This window comes from Rhinoderma darwinii, chromosome 10 (assembly GCF_050947455.1).
Source record: "Rhinoderma darwinii isolate aRhiDar2 chromosome 10, aRhiDar2.hap1, whole genome shotgun sequence".
Lineage (NCBI taxonomy): Eukaryota > Metazoa > Chordata > Amphibia > Anura > Rhinodermatidae > Rhinoderma > Rhinoderma darwinii.
In genome coordinates, this window is record NC_134696.1 from 7,392,939 (window position 1) to 7,414,372 (window position 21,434).

Here is a 21,434-nt window from a genome sequence, read left to right on the forward strand (position 1 = left end):
ACAAATCCCAGCGAGCCTTCAAAGGGATTAGGGGTGTGCCTGATATTGCAGCTAATCTCCTAGGAAATGGGTTTGAACTGCAATACCACAAACAACCCATGGTCAGGGGTGGCGCTGTTTCTGGAAAAATGCACTTCTATTTCTCTAATCCTCGACAATCCCTTTAAGACCCTGTTCACATCACACTTTTTGCTTAAGTTTGGCATGTACGTTGTAAAAGCTCCCACCCTACTCGCTAAACGTGTCCTTAGGGCTCCAATGTTAGACCAAAAGCGTGTCCTTTTGAGCTACGTCTAACCGCTATACACTAATATACCGCAAAAAAAACAACAAAAATTAGAATAGTGTAGTAGACAATATTACAATCTGCGGAGACCAGTAAAAAAAAAAATACATATACATATATATACACACACACACTTGTTTTTTTTAAACACTGTAGTCCATGGGTGACCAACGCCACTGCGTATATGGCATGGGCTTTTCAGGACGCGTACGTCAGATACCATTATACGTCCATACTGGTGACGGATGCGACTTTTAGACGTCGGACACAAGCGACATTTAACGTATACATTGGGTGTACGCGTCTGAAGTCGTGCAGTGAACAGAACCCGTACATTATTATCGGTTGCTGTGGAATATAAATGGCAGCCAAATATTCCCTACATGAGATGTCACACTTGCCCCATATAGATCCACCACGCATCACTTTTCTAATTTGCGGCGCGGCGACTAAAAATCAAACAAGTTGAGTGGAACCCCCAGGTGCAACTCCACACACGGTTATGTAAAAAAAACTCCAAGCGGTGCTAGAAATTTTCGCTATATTATTATTAGAAGTCGTTTTGGGACTGCGATTCATACACAACTTTTAAACACTGTGCCGAAGGACTCGTATACAGCAGAGCTGTGCGCGCGGAGCCTGTAGAGTAGCGCACAGAAGGCGTACGGCTCCCTAGTACAAAGTTGCGCCTCCTCTGTATGTACAAAAATATTCAAGGCTTCCTTATACCGCTGTACAGCACAGAGCACGCCACCATGTCTTACAACACCTCTGTATGGCGCCTTATGAAATCAATGGTATAGTGATATGGGGGTCCTATAGATGCGCAGGAGCCCCCTACACAACAGCAGGACTAAATAGCACAGAGTCATATGGAACAAAAATAAATGGTGGCACCGGATGTCGTCTGGCGGAGATTTTCAGATGGTTATAGGATCCGACACGGCCGTGGTGTGAACATAGCCCCAAATCAGAAGGTACGGATCACTGCCTTATCCCATATAATAACCCACACCATAATACACAACAGACGAGGATTTCAATTTTTTTATTTTTAATAGTCAAGTTACAGCCGACATGCGAGTGACAGAAGATTAAATACATTCTAGAAAATAAAGCCGCCAATATTACAAGACCATAAGAGACCGGCGACGACTTCCGGAAAATAAAGTGCATATCGCCTAACGTCGCTGAAGTGCCTTCTACCAATAGCGTCACGTTTCAAGTCGAATCATATTTGGCAAATAAAGAAGGGGGGGGGGGGGGTGGATCGGTGGTGAATGCCCTGTATTCTGCACATACATCATAGTGTTATAACATGATTCTTTACTTTCAACTGGTACCAACGACAGGCTTTAAGGGATCTTCCACCTCAAGATGACTGGGGTGTGCTGCGTCTTGCTACCGCATTGCTTTTTAAAAGGGAGCCTCCTGTCAACTGAGTGCAGCTCCCCAGCAGGGCTGGAAATGCTTCTCTCAGCAGCTCCCTCTGCTGGACACACACAGCATAACAATTGCACCCATAGCAAATCAAAGGAGCTCTATAGCACGCTATGGTGGGTTTTCTCATTTGTAATCAGTCCCCATCCCTTTTGACATAATATATATCAGCTTCCTCCAAGCTGTGGCTCTCCAGCTGTCCTGGAACTTTCAAGCTGCAGGCGATCAGATTATACTGGGGGTTGTAGTACCGCAATAACAGGAGAGCCACAGCTTGACCAAAGTCATCTAAGACGCCAAAAAAAGACCCACCACCAATTTACATTAATACAAAACATTCCTATTTCATATATTTACAGATCATCTGCTTTAAGGTCATGGACTAGACATAAATAATATGACAGAAGAGAAAGAGATGCACCGAGATATACAATGTGCGATGGGGGAGGGGGTCCGTGCGCTACGGTCATGGGTAATTCCACCTCTATGTAGAATATACAAGCTCTCGGCTTATTATTCCTCCACTTACATGCAGGACCCGAGCTCAGACATTTATTCTTCCTATTCTGTGTGTATGCAAATTGTTGCGCAAGTCAATGTCCTATACAGGAATAAATACATTAGTTTGGGGGAGGGGAGAGCCACCATTAACCTCATGTCCCGTTGCAAATCAGACTCCGGAAATGTATTAATGGACATGAAATACAAAGGATAATTGATAGGAAATACAATGTATCTTGTGCAAACAATAATAAATAAATGGATACATTATTACATAACAAAGCTCCTTCTTTTCTTCCTTAGACTCGTGTGACTTCTCCCTGGAGGTAAGTGCAGCGAGGACCACGGCCCCCGCTTGTATTAGGCCTCATGCACATGACCGTATTGTTTTTTGCGGTTCGCAAAACCACGGGTCTGCGGCGGTCTGTCGGACCTCAGAAACCCCTTGTTGTGTAACCGTGTGGAAATCCGGAGTCACGGATCCACCACAATTCACCAGTATTGGTGAATCTGCAAAATGACTTGCCCTGAGTTTTTGCTGTCCGGATTTGCGGCCCCCACACCGATCCGTGTAAATCACGGTCAGGTGCATGGGGCATAGAAAAGAATGGATCCGCAAGAATTAGATTATGTGCAAGAGGCCTTAATCAGTGACTGTACTACAATATCCAGGGGGAAGGGGGAAATTACAGAATACATACAGTACATTAAGGCAACTCCACATCTTGGACCTATAGTAGCGCTGCCAGTGGAGATCCACACTTCGAATGAATCGATATATAAAGTTGAGTAACTTCGTAAATGCATCTTGTACTAATCCAGAGTCTGTATTACACTCCAGAGCTGAACTCTCCCAGAATGCCCTGCTTGTTCAGTGTCTGCACAGAGATTGTTCCGGTGATTTGCATTCTGGGAAGAGTCATCTTTACACTGGGCATGAATCTGATACAGGAGAAGCTAACCTCTCACCCCTGGCATTATAGGAGAACTGTTAAGGGGGTCGTGCATACATAGCTTGTCGTTTGTTTTTAAAGTAGGCAGCAGAATTATGAATGCAGCTCTGGAGTATCATACAGGACTATACAACATAATACAATCTATTTAGAGAGTTAATAAAGAGCATCCCTCAACTAGGAGGACTGCTATCCCCTCAGTCAGATTATTTCCACTGCAGTATTGCAGTCTACCAGTCAGTGGCTGCTCCCGAAGCAAAACAGCTGGCGATCCGGGACCCTAGTAGCAGGACCCCCAACGATCCACTAGTAGTTACGGGGGAAGAAGACTGGACAAGGGTTGTCCAAACCATATAACCCCATTTAGTGATGGCTGGGATTATAATGAAAAAGGATTCCTGGTTTTATGCCAAAAATGAAAAGTTGTGCAAAAGTTTAATATATTTAGTATTTCAATTCCTTACCATTTTCAAGAGCTCTGCTTGCTGTCAGTAACATCCTAAGGATGAAACCTAATACTTTACAACTGAAGAAATTCTGGATACAATTGTAGCAAACAGGATGGGTGGGAGGTAAACAGAAATGTTCCCATTTACTAAGAGCAAGCAGAGATACTACTTTTTATTATACAATGATTTTACCAAAAACTGGAAAACCCCTTTAAAATTAATATCAAATACTTATTCACTATGGCCAGACCAATAATAAATTATCCACATATAACCTCAGAAATTCCTACTCTTATTTTTTTTCTTTTTTTTATCCCTTAAACTGTACAAATGTCACCCCAGAACCAGTAGTCTGTACAGCAGGAGAACGGGACCTAAAAAACAGGGACAACATAAAACAGATGTCCTTCATCTCCACCATGAAAAGTATGGCTTGCCACCAATTTGTCGCATTAACCAAGCATTTTGACCAGTGTCGCATTTTCTGATTACCTTCCCAGCATCCTTTGCAGCAGTATAGCATAACGTGAAGCTGCGTACAATTTGCGAGCGCATAGACGGCAGCGATCATACAGTATATAAGTCCTGAATAGTTCGTGTATACTATGCATAAGAAAAGAAATCGATAGCGCAGCTGATTAGTTCTGAGTACGGTGAGAGTGGAGATTTCGGGAAGCATGACATGATGTACAAAGTGGTGGAGCTGGCGTTTCAATGGCGCAGCCACATCAGCTTTGCTCCAGATACTGGTGGGTGAACATATTGAGTTCGCTGTCCAACCAGCCGGCTTTATTTCTAGAAGAAAGAAGAAAATTCCAGATAAGAAAATCAAACTCGTTCCTTACATTAACCCTTTCACTGCTCTGGATCGCAGAGATTTTTGGTCTTTCGTTCTGGGGATTATGTGAAGACGTGTTTGTTAAGTGCTGGGTGTCATTTTTACAATGGGTAAGGGGTCTAATTTCACAAAATATATAGGTATGTAATATATATTTTATAATAAAGGCTTTATTTGTGGACATCAAAAGTATTAAAAAGGTTGCAGCGAAAGGTATGATACATGGAGCAATATATAATATAATTGCTACCTGTTTCAGTCACTAGGTGGCGCATTTGTATGCAGGTTAATGAGAGCTATATACAGATCGCCCACTAGTGGTGGCAACGGGAAGACCAGATTTTTCCATGTGAGTGGTAAGAAATTCCAAATTAATCACTTTACCTCAACAACTTTGCTCTGCTCTGTAGACTGTCCAGGATTTCAATCTTTTTAGTCAGTGCGGCCATGTCCTGTTCCAAATTGTCCCGAGTGACATCAACCTGCTGACACAAGTGAGCGAATGTCCCAGAGAGTTCCCTGTAAGTGTAGACAAAAGATTACTAAAGAACAGCAAGCGATGCTCTACTCTGGAAAAGATAGACTTCTGCCGGAGGCTTAACCCTTATACTACTGTGTACAATCCAAAATCACTTATTAAAAAGATCTAAATAATTACGATGGATGAAAAAAAAAAAAAAAAAAAAGTTATATCCTGTATTGACCCCAGAGCTGCACTCACTATTCTGCTGGTATAGCATTACATTACTTATCTTGTACTGATCCTGAGTTACATCCTGTATTATACGTCAGAGCTGTACTCACTGTTCTGCTGGTGGAGTCACTGTGTACATACATTACATTACTTATCCTGTACTGATCCGGAGTTACATCCTGTATTATACTCCAGAGCTGCACTCACTATTCTGCTGGTGGAGTCACTGTGTACATACATTACATTACTTATCCTGTACTGATCCTGAGTTACATCCTGTATTATACTCCAGAGCTGCACTCACTGTTCTGCTGGTGGAGTCACTGTGTACATACATTACATTACTTATCCTGTACTGATCCGGAGTTACATCCTGTATTATACTCCAGAGCTGCACTCACTATTCTGCTGGTGGAGTCACTGTGTACATACATTACATTACTTATCCTGTACTGATCCGGAGTTACATCCTGTATTATACTCCAGAGCTGCACTCACTATTCTGCTGGTGGAGTCACTGTGTACATACATTACATTACTTATCCTGTACTGATCCGGAGTTACATCCTGTATTATACTCCAGAGCTGCACTCACTATTCTGCTGGTGGAGTCACTGTGTACATACATTACATATCCTGTACTGATCCGGAGTTACATCCTGTATTATGCTCCAGAGCTGCACTCACTATTCTGCTGGTGGAGTCCCTGTGTACATACATTACATTACTTATCCTGTACTGATCCTGAGTTACATCCTGTATTATACTCCAGAGCTGCACTCACTATTCTGCTGGTGGAGTCACTGTGTACATACATTACATTACTAATCCTGCACTGATCCTGAGTTACATCCTGTATTATACTTCAGAGCTGCACTCACTATTTTGCTGGATTCTGCATTATACCCCAGAGCTGCACTCAGTATTTATGTAAACTTTAAAATGGTCTTCAAGTTGGACATACACTTTAAATGTATATGGTGCTTGAGATCTATATTCACATGGGCACTCAGCTGTGTGAACTCACAGTTGCACTTGGTGACTGCAGTTGGACCCGGTGTAGCTGACAATAAGCTGCAGTTTCTCAGCGGCATAGTCCACAAACTGACGTTTGAAGGCTCTTTCCTTTGCTTTTGTAGTCCAGGTGAGGCGCTCGTATACGTACAAGAGCCCATAAAGGCCAAAAGACAAGGCGATGAGCCGCCAGCCCACGGCCTTCCAGACCTGAAATAACAGAACACAGAACGGGTCACAAAGATTCCAAATAAAACGCTCAATAGCCAACGCAAAGCGCACATACAGCACAACGTGGCAGCGAGGAGGAATTACATCTCATAGACGAAGATCTGTCAATCTATTTTCACCATATCGGTCCTTTAAAGGGGTATTACAACCTCAGACACTGATGGCATATCCACAAGGGTCCCATGACTAAGAAGAGCTCACGGGACCCCCCACCTACCAAATATTTATAGCATATGATACAAGTTGGGGAATGTAGACGGAAGAGGTTGCACTTACCACTCCTCCCACCACCAAAATGCCCATGGATGTCCGAGACGTCAACGACGCCAGTCCAGTCACCATGGAAACCATAAGCTCCTCCTGGGTCATTGCCCCCTGCTGCATTGGTGGCATGCTGGGATTCACCGGGGTCATTGCACGAGGTATCTGGGGGCAGCAGCGATACATTGTTGCGATACGTTACCTACTAAATACTCAGATATGAACAATAACCAAGGACTTCCCTTCCACCCACCTGGTCATTATAGGCCATCAAAGCTCTGCGGCCATTCTTGGGTCCTAGGAACCTGTTCACGAGCATCGTCCAGCCGAGAGAGAAGTGGAATTCCACGTCTTCTTGGAAGTCGGCACACAGCTTGTCACAGCTCAGGTCGTAGCTCAAGCTGAAGCTCTGACGGGGAACCAAAGAGTCAACCTGGGAACGGGTGGATGACGGGAGAAGAGGCAACAGCCCATCTACAAAGGAAAGGAGGGAACAGAAACCTCATTGTGAACTACCAGAGACTCACAGACAAACCGCGACACTACAGAAGAGTATCCAACCATTTTGTGTATACATCTCCTATGCAGACCTGTGTGTCTCCGTGGTTACAGACTACAACCAAACTCTGTAGTCTGATACGGCAGTCATGTCTTACTCCCTTCCATCTGCCTCCTCTTTTATTGTCCATATTTTATTTATTTTTTTAAGAAGAGGGGACAGAGGAAGGGAAGTAACACATGACTGCAGTATTGGGGTGGTTTATGGCCCGTAAGCATGGAGATGCATAGGTTTGCATAAGAGCTGTATACACAAAACAGTGTTTGCCCTTTAGTCATTCATCTTACCAATCATCTCCTGCTGTGTGGTCTGCAGGGACACAGAAATGGTGCTGGAGCATCGATCAGACAGGTTCCTGCCCAGCCCTTCCTCTATGTGTCGATGCAGCTCCTGGTGGGAAAGGTGAAGAAAAGTCAAAACACAACAAGACCGGAGACACCAGGACAACCATCCATGACATCAGAAAGTTCCTCACGTTTTTATAAACTTTAAGGACAACAGACGATGGATGAAACTCCAAATGGAAGTCATCTACCAGCACGGAGAGGCGGCGGATCTCTTCAGCCATGGCGTTGGACACCTGAAACGGCCAAGATGTTAACCAATGGAGAAACAACAAGTCATGTTTTTACGGTAAAAGTTTCCCTGTACCACCGATGATGTCATCGGTCAATGAAGGGAGCATTCCCCTGCCAGTATATAGGCTGCTCTCCACTTGTACTGCCCCTGCCAGTATATAGGCTGCTCTCCACTTGTACTGCCCCTGCCAGTATATAGGCTGCTCTCCACTTGTACTGCCCCTGCCAGTATATAGGCTGCTCTCCACTTGTACTGCCCCTGCCAGTATATAGGCTGCTCTCCACTTGTACTGCCCCTGCCAGTATATAGGCTGCTCTCCACTTGTACTGCCCCTGCCAGTATATAGGCTGCTCTCCACTTGTACATATTTAGATTTTGCAGTCACCTGACGTTCCACCTCGTCCGTGATCTGCTTGATTTTCATCCTGTAATCCTCCGTCAGCAGCTCGAGTTGCTTCTCAATGAATTCCAACCGGTCCCTGAACTCCTCCTGCTTCTCAAGGCAGTAAACCCTGCGGAAGTTTTATAGTATTTACACCAGATATGAAACGAGGCGATGGAAACAGCCTCCATGTTGTTCTTACACGTCACTCACCTCTGCTCCTGGGCCGCCACATGCACGGACTCCATGATCTGCCGCAGAACCTCCGCTATGTGTTTGGCTCTCATCGTATGCTGCTCAAATTTAGTTTTTACAGCCGATTGAGAGATGCATTCCTGCAAACAGCAAAGTAAAAGTCTAAACGGGTGCTCATTATAAAAGAAATATTCCATGTTGACAGTTTTTAAGAACTCTGCTTGAAGTCAATGAATGGGAACCTTCAGTTTACTTTCAAAGGATGAATATCAGCCCTGGTTATTTCAGGATTGTGACAATACAGTTACCAAAGCTTCCTTGTATGTACAGAGAATCATGTGACCATCCTCTGTAGTCGAACAGTAATTTCCATTCAGTAACAGCAAGCAAAGATCTTAAAAACCTTGCAAAACATTTCACAGCACAGTAAATACTCTATTTGCTGAAACCAGAATAACCCAAATTGCCCTAAGTAATCTCAAAATGAATAAGCCGAGATGCCCAGCAGTGGATTTAATGTATGGAGTCAAGACGCCGGGGGTGGGAGCACACCCATTCTGGACAAAACCTCCAGACTGATTATGTTTAATGCTGTACCTCAAATCTTCTCTCAAAGTTCTGGAACTCAAACATCCGGATTTGAAAACCTTCAGCTAAAGCGCCACCTACAGGTCAAAACACAAAGAAGTCAGGTGACAGAAAGAAAAAAAACACATTCACACAGAAAAACACTTCCTCATATGACTGCACGCACACCATGAGGCCAGGGAGAGAACACAATACCTCCTTCTGGCATTCCTTGTGCTTTTTGTATCCTGGCATTAAGAACTTCTTTGGCAGACACAAAGAAAATGCGATCTCCTGCTTGGGTTCGATCCAAGACTCCGAGCTCATCCACCAAGAAACTAGTGCATCGCTCCATGTGCTGACGCCGCACCTGAAGAGAAAGGAGCGATATCATACAAGAAACGACAAAACTGCTGCTGTGCTGGCTGCTCCTTCTCTGCTGTCAGTACAGGCAGAATCCAGTCAAACAGCTGTTATGTCTTACAATCTGGTTACTAGGGATTCACTGCCAGCAGAATAGCGAGTGCAGCTCTGGAGTATAATACAGGATGTAACTCAGGATCAGTACAGGATAAGTAATGTAATGTATGTACACAGTGACTCCACCAGCAGAATAGTGAGTGAAGCTCTGGAGTATAATACAGGATGTAACTCAGGATCAGTACAGGATAAGTAATGTAATGTATGTACACAGTGACTCCACCAGCAGGATAGTGAGTGCAGCTCTGGAGTATAATACAGCATGTAACTCAGGATCAGTACAGGATAAGTAATGTATGTACACAGTGACTCCACCAGCAGAATAGGGAGTGCCGCTCTGGAGTATAATACAGGATGTAACTCAGGATCAGTAATGTAATGTATGTACACAGTGACTCCACCAGCAGAATAGTGAGTGAAGCTCTGGAGTATAATACAGGATGTAACTCAGGATCAGTACAGGATAAGTAATGTAATGTATGTACACAGTGACTCCACCAGCAGAATAGTGAGTGCAGCTCTGGAGTATAATACAGGATGTAACTCCGGATCAGTACAGGATAAGTAATGTAATGTATGTACACAGTGACTCCACCAGCAGAATAGTGAGTGCAGCTCTGGAGTATAATACAGGATGTAACTCAGGATCAGTACAGGATAAGTAATGTATGTACACAGTGACTCCACCAGCAGAATAGGGAGTGCCGCTCTGGAGTATAATACAGGATGTAACTCAGGATCAGTACAGGATAAGTAATGTATGTACACAGTGACTCCACCAGCAGAATAGGGAGTGCCGCTCTGGAGTATAATACAGGATGTAACTCAGGATAAGTAATGTATGTATACAGTGACTCCACCAGCAGAATAGTGAGTGCAGCTCTGGAGTATAATACAGGATAAGTAATGTATGTATACAGTGACTCCACCAGCAGAAGTGATAGCGGCTCCTCGCTGCAGGGTTGTAAATAGATTCTGCTCAGCAGGGAGACACTGCATAGTAGATTTACATTGACGTGCCCATTCTCATGTATTTGGTATGTGCCCAGTTTTGCAGCTAAGGGGAAGCAGCAGATATACCACCGCTAGGCACAAACTTTGTCACCCAGCTTTCCCAGAACCAGACGGAACAGTGGAATAGAATATTTAAGTACTTATAAGAAGGGGACGACGCAAGAAGCCTCAAATACCCGCCTCACCTCATCCATATACTCCGGTTCTGACGCAGACGCATCCCACCGATTGTTCAGTATGAAGATGTTCGGTCGGGAGAGGCGTTCATTCACCTTGTGGAAAAACTGCTTTTCCTAGTACACAAGAAAACATGTGTGAGTATACGGCATAAAGGTGGCTGCCATACGTGGTTGCCACAGGGTCTCGGACACGACTGCCACTTACGGTCTGCATAAGAGTGGACTCAGAGTTTGCCACCAGTACAAACACATCAGCATCGAGGCAAAACTTATCTATCCAGCTGTCCAGCTCAGTGGTCACATCAATACCGGGGCTGAAAATACACAATACATTGTTAACAATATGTACAGGACTAGAAAAACATGGCCGCTTCCTTCTAAAAACAGTGCCACACCTCTCCACAGGTTGGATGTGGTATAACAGCTCAGCCCCATTCACTTCAATAGAGCAGAGCTGCAATACCAGACACAGCCTGTGGACATGTGTGGCGCTGTTTCTGGAAGAAAAAATCCATGTAGCAAATGAGGTCATATATGCATGGCGAACAATAAATCACAAGAAGAGGTCAGTATATAATGGGCCTGGCTCTGTTCTAGGCAGTGCATATTATAAGTGACCCCCTTGATGTGTATATAATGCTGCTCATAAGCCACACCCACAGTAACGCATTCAGTTGCGCCAAAGTCGCAGCTGTGCGCGCTGCAATAGAAGTGAATGTTAAGGGAGCAGCCAAACCGTGTCACGTGACGCTCTCGCAATTCAGTTGTAACGAAGATCACATATAGCAGAAAATTATCTCCCAAAGGGATTTTATGGAAAATAAACCTTACAAGTGGATTCCAAGATATCTGCTTGTAGTCACTGAATGACAACCTTTATTGCTTACTGGTCATGTGATGCTCGCACAGCTGCACGGCTTGTTACAGGAGCAGAAGAGTTATCGCATTGTAACAAGCACCACATGACCAGGACAGAACTGTAACCAGTAGTAATCAATTGTGTACATTCAATGACGACAAGCAGAGATCTTGAGAATCATGAACAATGGAGACACAAAATTGCAGAACTTTTCATTATATGGAGATTTGCTGAAATGAGGGGGGAGGGGGGGGGGTTGATTCCCGATATTAAAGAGGCTCTGTCACCAGATTTTGCAACCCCTATCTGCTATTGCAGCAGATAGGCGCTGCAATGTAGATTACAGTAACGTTTTTATTTTTAAAAAACGAGCATTTTTGGCCAAGTTATGACCATTTTCGTATTTATGCAAATGAGGCTTGCAAAAGTACAACTGGGCGTGTATTATGTGCGTACATCGGGGCGTGTTTACTACTTTTACTAGCTGGGTGTTGTGTATAGAAGTGTCATCCACTTCTCTTCACAACGCCCAGCTTCTGGCAGTGCAGATCTGTGACGTCACTCACAGGTCCTGCATCGTGTCAGACGAGCCGGCACCAGAGGCTACAGATGATTCTGCAGCAGCATCGGCGTTTGCAGGTAAGTCCATGTAGCTACTTACCTGCAAATGCTGATGCTGCTGCAGAATCAACTGTAGCCTCTGGTGCCGACACGATGCAGGACCTGTGAGTGACGTCACAGATCTGCACTGCCAGAAGCTGGGCGTTCTGAAGAGAAGTGGATGATACTTCTCATCAGAAAGCCCAGCTAGTAAAAGTAGTAAACACGCCCCGATGTACGCACATAATACACGCCCACTTGTACTTTTACTTTTCAACACGCCCAGTTGTACTTTTGCAAGCCTCATTTGCATAAATACGAAAATGGTCATAACTTGGCCAAAAATGCTAGTTTTTTAAAAATAAAAACGTTACTGTAATCTACATTGCAGCGCCGATCTGCTACAATAGCAGATAGGGGTTGCAAAATCTGGTGACAGAGCCTCTTTAAATACCCTCTTCGGCCATATTACAGTATGACAATCCTCTCACACTGGCAGAGGTATATAGTGTATATCATTGTACGTTATTCCTGCAGTGATTGGATCATTACCCGGCACATTTATGATCTTCAGGATAAAGGGTCTAAAACTTTATTGTGAGTCCGGGAACATTTATTTTTTCTATAACTATTCTTCGTACTGTACAAACTTGTCTCTAATCGCCTCCGCCCGTGCCCATCCCAGTTCTCCTCCACCTTCACTCCGTCTCCAGTTATAGAAGCTTCAATAACATAACAAAACCTAAAACAAATGCTATAAAAGTAACCTATAACTTTTATCACCGCACCTGCCTCACAGCACACGAGATCATCATACAATCCAGTTATATGAACCTCTTGTATCTGGGTCCAGGAAGTAGTTAACTTACAGAAACCAATATAACCTATGCATGCAGCTATCATTTAGTCACAGAGTCACGCAGGCTTCAAAGAAATGCACAGCCCCTGCTCTCTCCTCCCCCAGTCTGACTCCTCCTGTGATATATAATAATGAATCTAGTGTTTTATTACGGGGACATCTGTGGATCCAGTCTTTCATTGACAAGTCGTGATCAGTGGAGGTTACCTGTCCATCAGCACAAGGTCATCCTTCAGCAGGGGGCACTTGGAATTAGGCCACATGACACTGACCAAGGATCCAGAGTCCAGAAGTTCATCCTGATGAAGGGCATGAGCCAGCTGCATCACGGTCTGGAAGAAATGGGACGGGTTTGGATTAAACGGACATAGATTTCGGAGATTTTAGTAGCTCGTCGGTGGTTACAATATGCGTCACAACTACTAAATAAAAAAGTTATTGCAGAAATAAATAAAATATATTACACACACACACACACACAATTACTTATTTGATTAGCGGTTCTTTAAGTAGTTGTAACGTATAATTATATTATATATATATCATTTTACAAGACCTCTTCTTGCAGTCAGTGAGTGTAAAAATTAACAGTTTACATTTAAAGACTGAAAACCTATTCTGACCCAGTCCCGTTTATACAACTGCAGGGTTTCTTAGGCTCTAATCACACGACAGGATCCGAGTGTCGAGCGATAAAAACGGCCGTTTTGCATCAGTTCCGTTTCTGTTCCGGGCCGTGTTTGTTTTTAACGGACGATTTTGCACCATTTTTTTTCCCCGTCTATTTTTGAAACAGATGAATTTAATTTGTCAATTTTTTCCCCCCACACACTGCCCTCTGTAGGTAGTAGCACACAGCCCCCCTGTACAGAGCACCCCCGTAGATGCCCGCCCCCGGTAGATGGCACACCTCCCCCCCTTCCTGTAGATAGCACCACTGTAGGGGACAGCTCCATGAGAAGTCCCTGACTTCACTGTCCATATATGGACAGTGACTTTTCCGGGAGCAGAATCACCGGCCACAGCATCGGCCGCTGTGGCCGGGGCTTTCCGCTTCACGTACCTGACGTCACTGTCCATATATGGACAGTGAAGTCAGGGACTTTTCCTGGAACGTGACCCCCAGCCACGGCTTCTGCAGGGAGCAAAAAAAATATTCTCCTCCTCCTCACATGCACTTCAAGGAGGAGAAGAGAGCGAACGAGTGGCAGAAAACACGGCCATCACTCAGATCACATCCAAGTGGCAGCCATGCTTAACTCAGCTCCGTAGACTTCTATGGCAGCCGTGCGGCCGGGAGAATGGCCCAAAGTAGGACATGTTCCATTTTTTGACGTCAGAAAGTCAGCCTTGTGAATAGCCCCATTTGGAGTCTATTGTTCCTACTGCGGCGGTGCGACGGCCGAGAATCCCTGTCGTGTGAATAGGGCCTTAGAATAGATTCCTTAGGGTATGTTAACACGACAAAAATGCACCATAGGCAAATCTGGCGTGGATTATTTAGAAGATGGGCAGAAGAAATCCGTAGCGGACTCAAGTCTTTGTGCCGCGGTTCTGCATGCGGTTTAGTTTCACGAGCGTGTCACATACATTGGCGGCGGAATGTGAGCAGATTCTGTCAGGATTTAGTCATAGAATCACAGCTCAAATCCCAAACGTGTGACCATGTTCCAATGACAAGCCGTGCAAAGAAACTTTTTTCCCCAGACAGCAAGCAGAGATATTGAAAATGATTGCAACATAAAAGTATATTACAAACTTGCAGAACTTTTCACACCCGCTCCATCATATCTGGCATAGGACGCGTGAGATGTTCACAATTCACCTTGACACTCTTCTTCTCCTCTGAGCCGTCAGTCAGCAGATAGGATTCATTCCCATCAGTCCCCTCCACACGCAGGAAACAATTAGTGGTATGGCCGATTCCAGAAGGTAGGACTTTGTCCCATAGCATGGCGTTAATCACAGAGCTCTTCCCATTGCTGGTCCTGGAGCAGAAGAAATCACAAGGTTATAACAGAAGGACAACATCAGACCAGCACATTTGGCAAAAATTGGCGTTCCGTCGCGATTTCTACAATTTTTATATACACTCCGTTTCAATTCCTCATCAATTTCAAGGTATTAGTTTGCCGTCAGTGAATGAAAACACAGGGCCTACATTCAGAGGCAGCAAACGAGTCAATACCTAGTCCTGCTCAAACAGCTGAGAAGTGGATACAATTGCACAAGTCACTCTGGTCGTTTGCTACAATGTATCCATCTAGAGTCCAGGTCGTTTAGCTCACAGAGTATTGTCTAGACTGGTTACAATTGTATCCACTTCTCAGATGATGCAGCCTCTGATGTAAACAAGAATGCTCTCATTCACTGAAAGCAAGCTCATATCTTGAAAATGGCCAAAAATCAAAAGGTCCCCCTTTGCGTTTTATTCTACGTGAGTTTACTGGTGTAGAAAATTCACAGGTCTCTCTAAAATCGGAATTTGAGGCATTTGCGCTGCTCACGTCACTTAACAAAAATTTGCCGGAGCCTTCTGCAGCCCGACACATTTACTATAGTCTACATCGGAAATTGGTGTAAATTATAGCGCAAATATACTGCGGCTCATAGTTGGCGTACATTTGACTTCGGGCTTTATTCAAGCGAACCTTGAATACGTCTGTGTGTCACGGGGACGCATGTATTTTAATAGGGCCGTTGTTTCCCCACGTTCATCTGAATAAGATCTTACTGATGCACAGACATCTAGAGATGCGCCTAATATATTAAAAAGTGTTCGCCCCTAAATAAGGCGCATCTTACTCCAGCGCTCTTTAGATTAAGGCCGGCGTATGAAACAAACGAAGGGTAACTAAACGTTTAACAAACTTGTGACATGTCAGAAGTTTGGATTGGTGGGGGTCCGAGCACCGACACCCCCACCAATCGCTAAAACGAAGCAGCTGAAGCGCTCGTGTGAGTGTTCAGCGTCTGTTCGGCTTTTTCCGGAAATAAACGTATCGGTATACGAGCTCATAGAAAAAAAGAAAAAAAAAAAAAAACACCAAAAATTTACCATTTTATGAAAAAAATATTTTGTAGTAAAATGGGTTTTTAGATGCATTTTTAGGGGGGGGGGGCCACACAAAAACTGTATATAACGGAAATCTTCATTGCCTTCTTATAGTAAATAGAAATCTGAAGACACTTGTATTATAAAAAACGGAGGGTGGTTTATCTTACCTGCCAAAGAAGGCCACCTTCATGTGCCGCCGGGCGAGCACCTCACCGATGCCCTTCACGTTGGTGAGGTAGCCCTTGACTTCCAGCACTTGCTCTTCTGAGGCGATCGGGTCCAGCTCGGCATTCTGGTAGGTTTCTAAATAACCAGCAAACAAACATCTCACATGTAGAATCTACAACCCAGGAAGAAGCCATCGTAATAATCACAGCTACATAATAACGCTTCTTATTTCTTCAGAGAACGTGCGGGTTATTGTCCTATGTTATCAGCTGTCCGTAGCTGTAGTCTCCTATAAAGCCTTGTTCACACAGCGCTAAAAAAAAACAGACGCGTAAACGTGTCAAAAACGCTAGCGTTTTTGTAAAGTGCCTTTTAAAATACAGGCATTTGTCGCTTTTTTTTTTGGCGTGTAATTAGGACTCCCATTGACTATGGGAATTAGGCGCATTTTAGGCCCTGTTCACACAGTTTTTTGCAGGCAGAAAAATCTGCTGCGTTTTTTGCCAAAAACCGCCACAAAAAAAAAAAAAAAAAAAAAAAGTTTCCTCTGCCTCATATTGTAGTCAATGGGAAGTCAGAAACACCCAAAGATAGGGCATGTCGCTTCTTTTTCCTGCGAGCGGTTTTAATCAATGGGTGGCGATTTTGCCGGTTTCCGCATTAAAAACAGCGCTAAAATACTCAGTGTGAACTAGCCCTTACACAGCAAGAATTGACCGGCCGCTTCTTTTTTACACTACGCATTTTTAGTTTTTTTTTTAAACACGAGCGCGTCAAAAACCCGCCGTATGCACTTCAATGCGTTTTCCCATTTATGTCAATGGGAAGCTTAAAGAGGCTCTGTCACCAGATTTTGCAACCCCTATCTGCTATTGCAGCAGATCGGCGCTGCAATGTAGATTACAGTAACGTTTTTATTTTAAAAAAACGAGCATTTTTGGCCAAGTTATGACCATTTTTGTAGTTATGCAAATGAGGCTTGCAAAAGTCCAAGTGGGTGTGTTTAAAAGTACAAGTCCAAGTGGGCGTGTATTATGTGCGTACATCGGGGCGTTTTTAATACTTTCACTAGCTGGGCGCTCTGATGAGAAGTAACATCCTCTTCTCTTCAGAACGCCCAGCATCTGACAGTGCAGATCTGTGACGTCACTCACAGGTCCTGCATCGTGACGGCCACATCGGCACCAGAGGCTACAGCTGATTCTGCAGCAGCATCAGCGTTTGCAGGTAAGTCGATCTTACCTGCAAACGCTGATGCTGCTGCAGAATCAGCTGTAGCCTCTGGTGCCGATGTGGCCGTCACGATGCAGGACCTGTGAGTGACGTCACAGGTCTGCACTGTCACAAGCTGGGCGTTCTGAAGAGAATAGGATGTTACTTCTCTTCACAGCGCCCAGCTAGTACAAGTATTAAAAACGCCCCAATGTACGCACATAATACACACCCACTTGGACTTTTACTTTTAAACACACCCACTTGGACTTTTGCAAGCCTCATTTGCATAACTACAAAAATGGTCATAACTTGGCCAAAAATGCTCGTTTTTTAAAAATAAAAACGTTACTGTAATCTACATTGCAGCGCCTATCTGCTGCAATAGCAGATAGGGGTTGCAAAATCTGGTGACAGAGCCTCTTTAAAGGGTGCGTTTTTGATGCATTTTTCGGCACGAAAAAGTGCGTCAAATACACGCCGCGTGAACAAGGTCTGACCGGAACACTGGCGTTATCTTCTACAGAGACGTCAGGTCTTATACGTCAGTCACATACAATCAGCCGGCAATCCCTCCCCAAACAGGTCCGATCACTCAATGAATCCTGCTGCATTGCATTCTGGGTATTGTAGATTTTTCAAATGACATTTATATATTGTATTTTTTTTCTCACCCTCCAGAAAGTTGTAGCTTTCCTGGATGTAAGCGCCGAGCTGGTCAAAGATGCCATTGATCTTCTTCTTGGCGGTCACGAAGTGCTTGAGCGGGGAGGCGTTGACGTCCGCCATGTATCGCTTGTCCTTCTTGTTGGAGTTTTTAGCGATTGGTCGGGCGAACAGTAGGGACATCGCGCTGCGGATGGAGACACAATCATTAGGATTCCGCAGATAAAAAGACGTTTCTTCCCCCTCCGCTCATACACTGAGCAGCTGTAACACCGTACGGACGTCACGCCGAGCCGACACAGCCGAACCGAGTCCAGAAGAGCTGAGCTGTGTATGTGAGGAGCTATAGGATCCCGGCACTGCATATACATAACCAAAGCTATAGGTGGGAAACGCGCAGAATGTCAGCCTGGTGAGAAGAATCGCGCTGCTGGCGGGTGACGTTGCGTCTATAATTTATAGAACTATATGGCTTATCCCACCCTGAAAATGTAACGCAGCGGAGGCTCTGTTCACATCTGCAGCGGAGACTCTGCTGCAGGTCCGGTGAGTATCCTTTACAGAATAGCGCAGTATGCTTCGCTACATTGTCTGGTAAAACGGACACGTTGACATAAACCATTAAAATCAATGGGCGCTGTTGGTGTCCGTCATGCAACGGATCCGGCGCTTCTGTTTTTTTTAATAAAAGCAGAACAGAAAACCAGAACGCAGGTGTGAACGAAGCCTCATACAGGAGGGGGAAATAATAAAACGCGTCGGTCTTCATCTAAAGAAACTTGCAATAAGATGCGTCTATTACGGTCATTCGTGCGTCAGAACATAAAATCTACGCCAGCGAGGAGCGGCCGTAGATCTGCGCTTTAATTTACCGGAGTTTTCTGGAATAAATGGTAGTAAATGTATCAGGTCGCAGTGGCCCCTCCCTTCCTGCTAGACCACACCCACTTTTTAAAGTTGTAGTCCCCCTGAAAAACCTTCATCTGATGTGTCACACAAGGGCCCCATTAGTCATCGGGGCAGGTGGGGGGCTGTGTACTTCTCCAGCTGTTGCGATACTATAACTCCCAGCTAGGGCATGCTGGGAGTTGTAGTTTCAGCACGGCTGGAGAGTGAAAGGTTGCAGACCACTGATTATTACAGTAGGGTAGACGGCTGCCATACAAATGTATACGGACATATAAGGTGAGGGGCCGCTCTCAGAATCGTGTAGGGTGTGTGAAAGGGCGGACATAATTAGCGCAGAGGCGGCAGCAGCGTGACCCGTCCGGATGACTCCCGGGTGCAGTAGGCGCCTGGGATTTGCCGTTCGGACGTTTACACAGCAGTTGAATCCTTGTCAGGATATGGAAATGAACCCTCCAGCTGTGATAGCAGATCTGCAGCCGCACCTGTCACACCAGACTGTACCGCACAACGACGATCACTCCGGAAACACGATCTCCGCCCACAATACAGACTAATGTGGATCTATTTAACCCTTCTGTAACCTGCAGCGACACCGATCTGGTATAGCGGTCTCCAACCTGCGGCTGTCAAGGCATGCTGGGAGTTATATTGTCAACATCTGGAAAGGTTGTGACCCAGGGCAAATGACATAACGCCCGCATAGCTGAGCCGGGGTGAGTCACTACTACACTGCTCCCTTACTGCACTGCAGGTGACACGGTGGATGATATAGGCGCTATGGATCTGACATCGAGTTCCCCTGACATGGAGTGGTTCATGCATCGCCATACAAGTACTGAGCTGTAATATGGCCCCCATAATAGTCTATAGGGTCATTCTGCGCCGCCGACATCCTACAGAGGCGACAGGCGCCATTGGATGCCATATTCTGGAGGTATTCTGCCATGGAAGTTTTGATTCTAAGGGAAAATAACTAATCTGGTGGTGTAAGACGGCCCCATACAACGGCTCACAGGCTGCCTGGAGCCCTGCAATACGGAAACAGGGGGACTTCTAATGGGGGATATATATATATATATATGGTGGGGGCAGTTGATATTTATGGTGTTGTCTGATGGAGGTCTCAGTGCTGATCCTATAATACAGGCAGCAGTGGAGCAATGCCAGGACATCGTCACATCTCCACTGCTAACCCCCCGCCCCCCCCCCCCATCTCCTCAACAGGTTATTAGAGTTCCCCAAACAGCCCCAAAGCTAAAATCCCTTTCAAACAAGATTTCCCACCCCCCCCCCCCCTACCCAAACACAATCTCTGCACTAAGTTCTACTGTAACTGTACAGACACCTGTTGCAGCCGGCTGGGGACGAGACCGTGTAGAAGTCATCGCCCGGTCATATCCAGCACCAAATAACGCAGGACGCAGAACTCTAACTTCACAGCTGCGCCGTCTACATCGTGTCCCCCCCACCGCCGCGCCGGACGCGCCGCCTCCCCCCCACCGCCGCGCCGGACGCGCCGCCTCCCCCCCACCGCCACGCCGGACGCGCCGCCTCCTCCCCCCACCGCTGCTTCCTCCACCCACCGCCGGACGCGCCGCCTCCTCCACCCGCCGGACGCGCCGCCTCCTCCACCCGCCGGACGCGCCGCCTCCTCCACCCGCCGGACGCGCCGCCTCCTCCACCCGCCGGACGCGCCGCCTCCTCCACCCGCCGGACGCGCCGCCTCCTCCACCCGCCGGACGCGCCGCCTCCTCCACCCGCCGGACGCGCCGCCTCCACCCACCGCCGCGCCGGACGCGCCGCCTCCTCCACCCACCGCCGCGCCGGACGCGCCGCCTCCTCCACCCACCACCGCGCTGGACGCGCCGCCTCCTCCACCCACCGCCTCCTCCACCCACCGCCGCGCCGCCTCCTCCACCCACCAAATCCATGTCCTGAAGGCGCCTTTTATACACGCGGCCCTCACGTGCTCAGTGTATCCTGCGTCCTACTGATGTTTTATATACTTATGGATAGCAGTCTGATAATCCAGAATATTTGATAATTTGCGCCTATCAGGTCCCACGGATGCCGGATTAAAAGGAACACCACCGTAATAACCGGACTGAATGTGACGTCAGATGCTGCAATTACAATTAGCCAATAATATGTCACCACTAGAATGATTATGGGGGCACTGGGGCACATTTATAGAGAATGACCCCCTTTATATTATATTGGGGCACTCCCCCCTCTAGCGTCTGACAGCTGCTTACTTGTTGGTGCCGGGACGGTCAGTCGGTCTTCATGCCACGCACAGAGCAGGGCAGCGCTGGTCCTCCGCGGGTTACTCCTGCTCCATCCCCGGCCTCTGACACCTGAGCGGCCTGTGAATGGTACAGTACAGGAAGCCGCCGCAGCCACGCCTTCCACCACGGACCCCGCCTGCACCTGATTGGCTGGGTGACGTTACGATTCTAAGAAACTAAACACTAGAGGGAT

At 46.0% G+C, this 21,434-nt stretch overlaps 1 protein-coding gene across 1 annotated transcript; it reads right to left on the reverse strand.

The window, feature by feature from the left end:
• Window positions 1-1,317: 1,317 nt before the first annotated feature.
• On the reverse strand, window positions 1,318-21,373 carry MFN2 (mitofusin 2). The gene is made up of 18 exons (XM_075839286.1): window positions 21,209-21,373; window positions 18,053-18,231; window positions 16,166-16,301; window positions 14,766-14,928; window positions 13,148-13,272; window positions 10,828-10,936; window positions 10,629-10,736; window positions 9,166-9,319; window positions 8,980-9,047; window positions 8,401-8,522; window positions 8,191-8,317; window positions 7,702-7,806; window positions 7,514-7,616; window positions 6,921-7,141; window positions 6,683-6,832; window positions 6,189-6,385; window positions 4,852-4,986; window positions 1,318-4,424 (listed from the first exon to the last, which is right to left on the reverse strand). Exons 2-18 carry the CDS (start codon window positions 18,225-18,227, stop codon window positions 4,358-4,360), a joined length of 2,265 nt encoding a protein of 754 aa, XP_075695401.1. The 5' UTR covers window positions 18,228-18,231; window positions 21,209-21,373; the 3' UTR covers window positions 1,318-4,357.
• Between the last annotated feature and the right edge of the window lie 61 nt (window positions 21,374-21,434).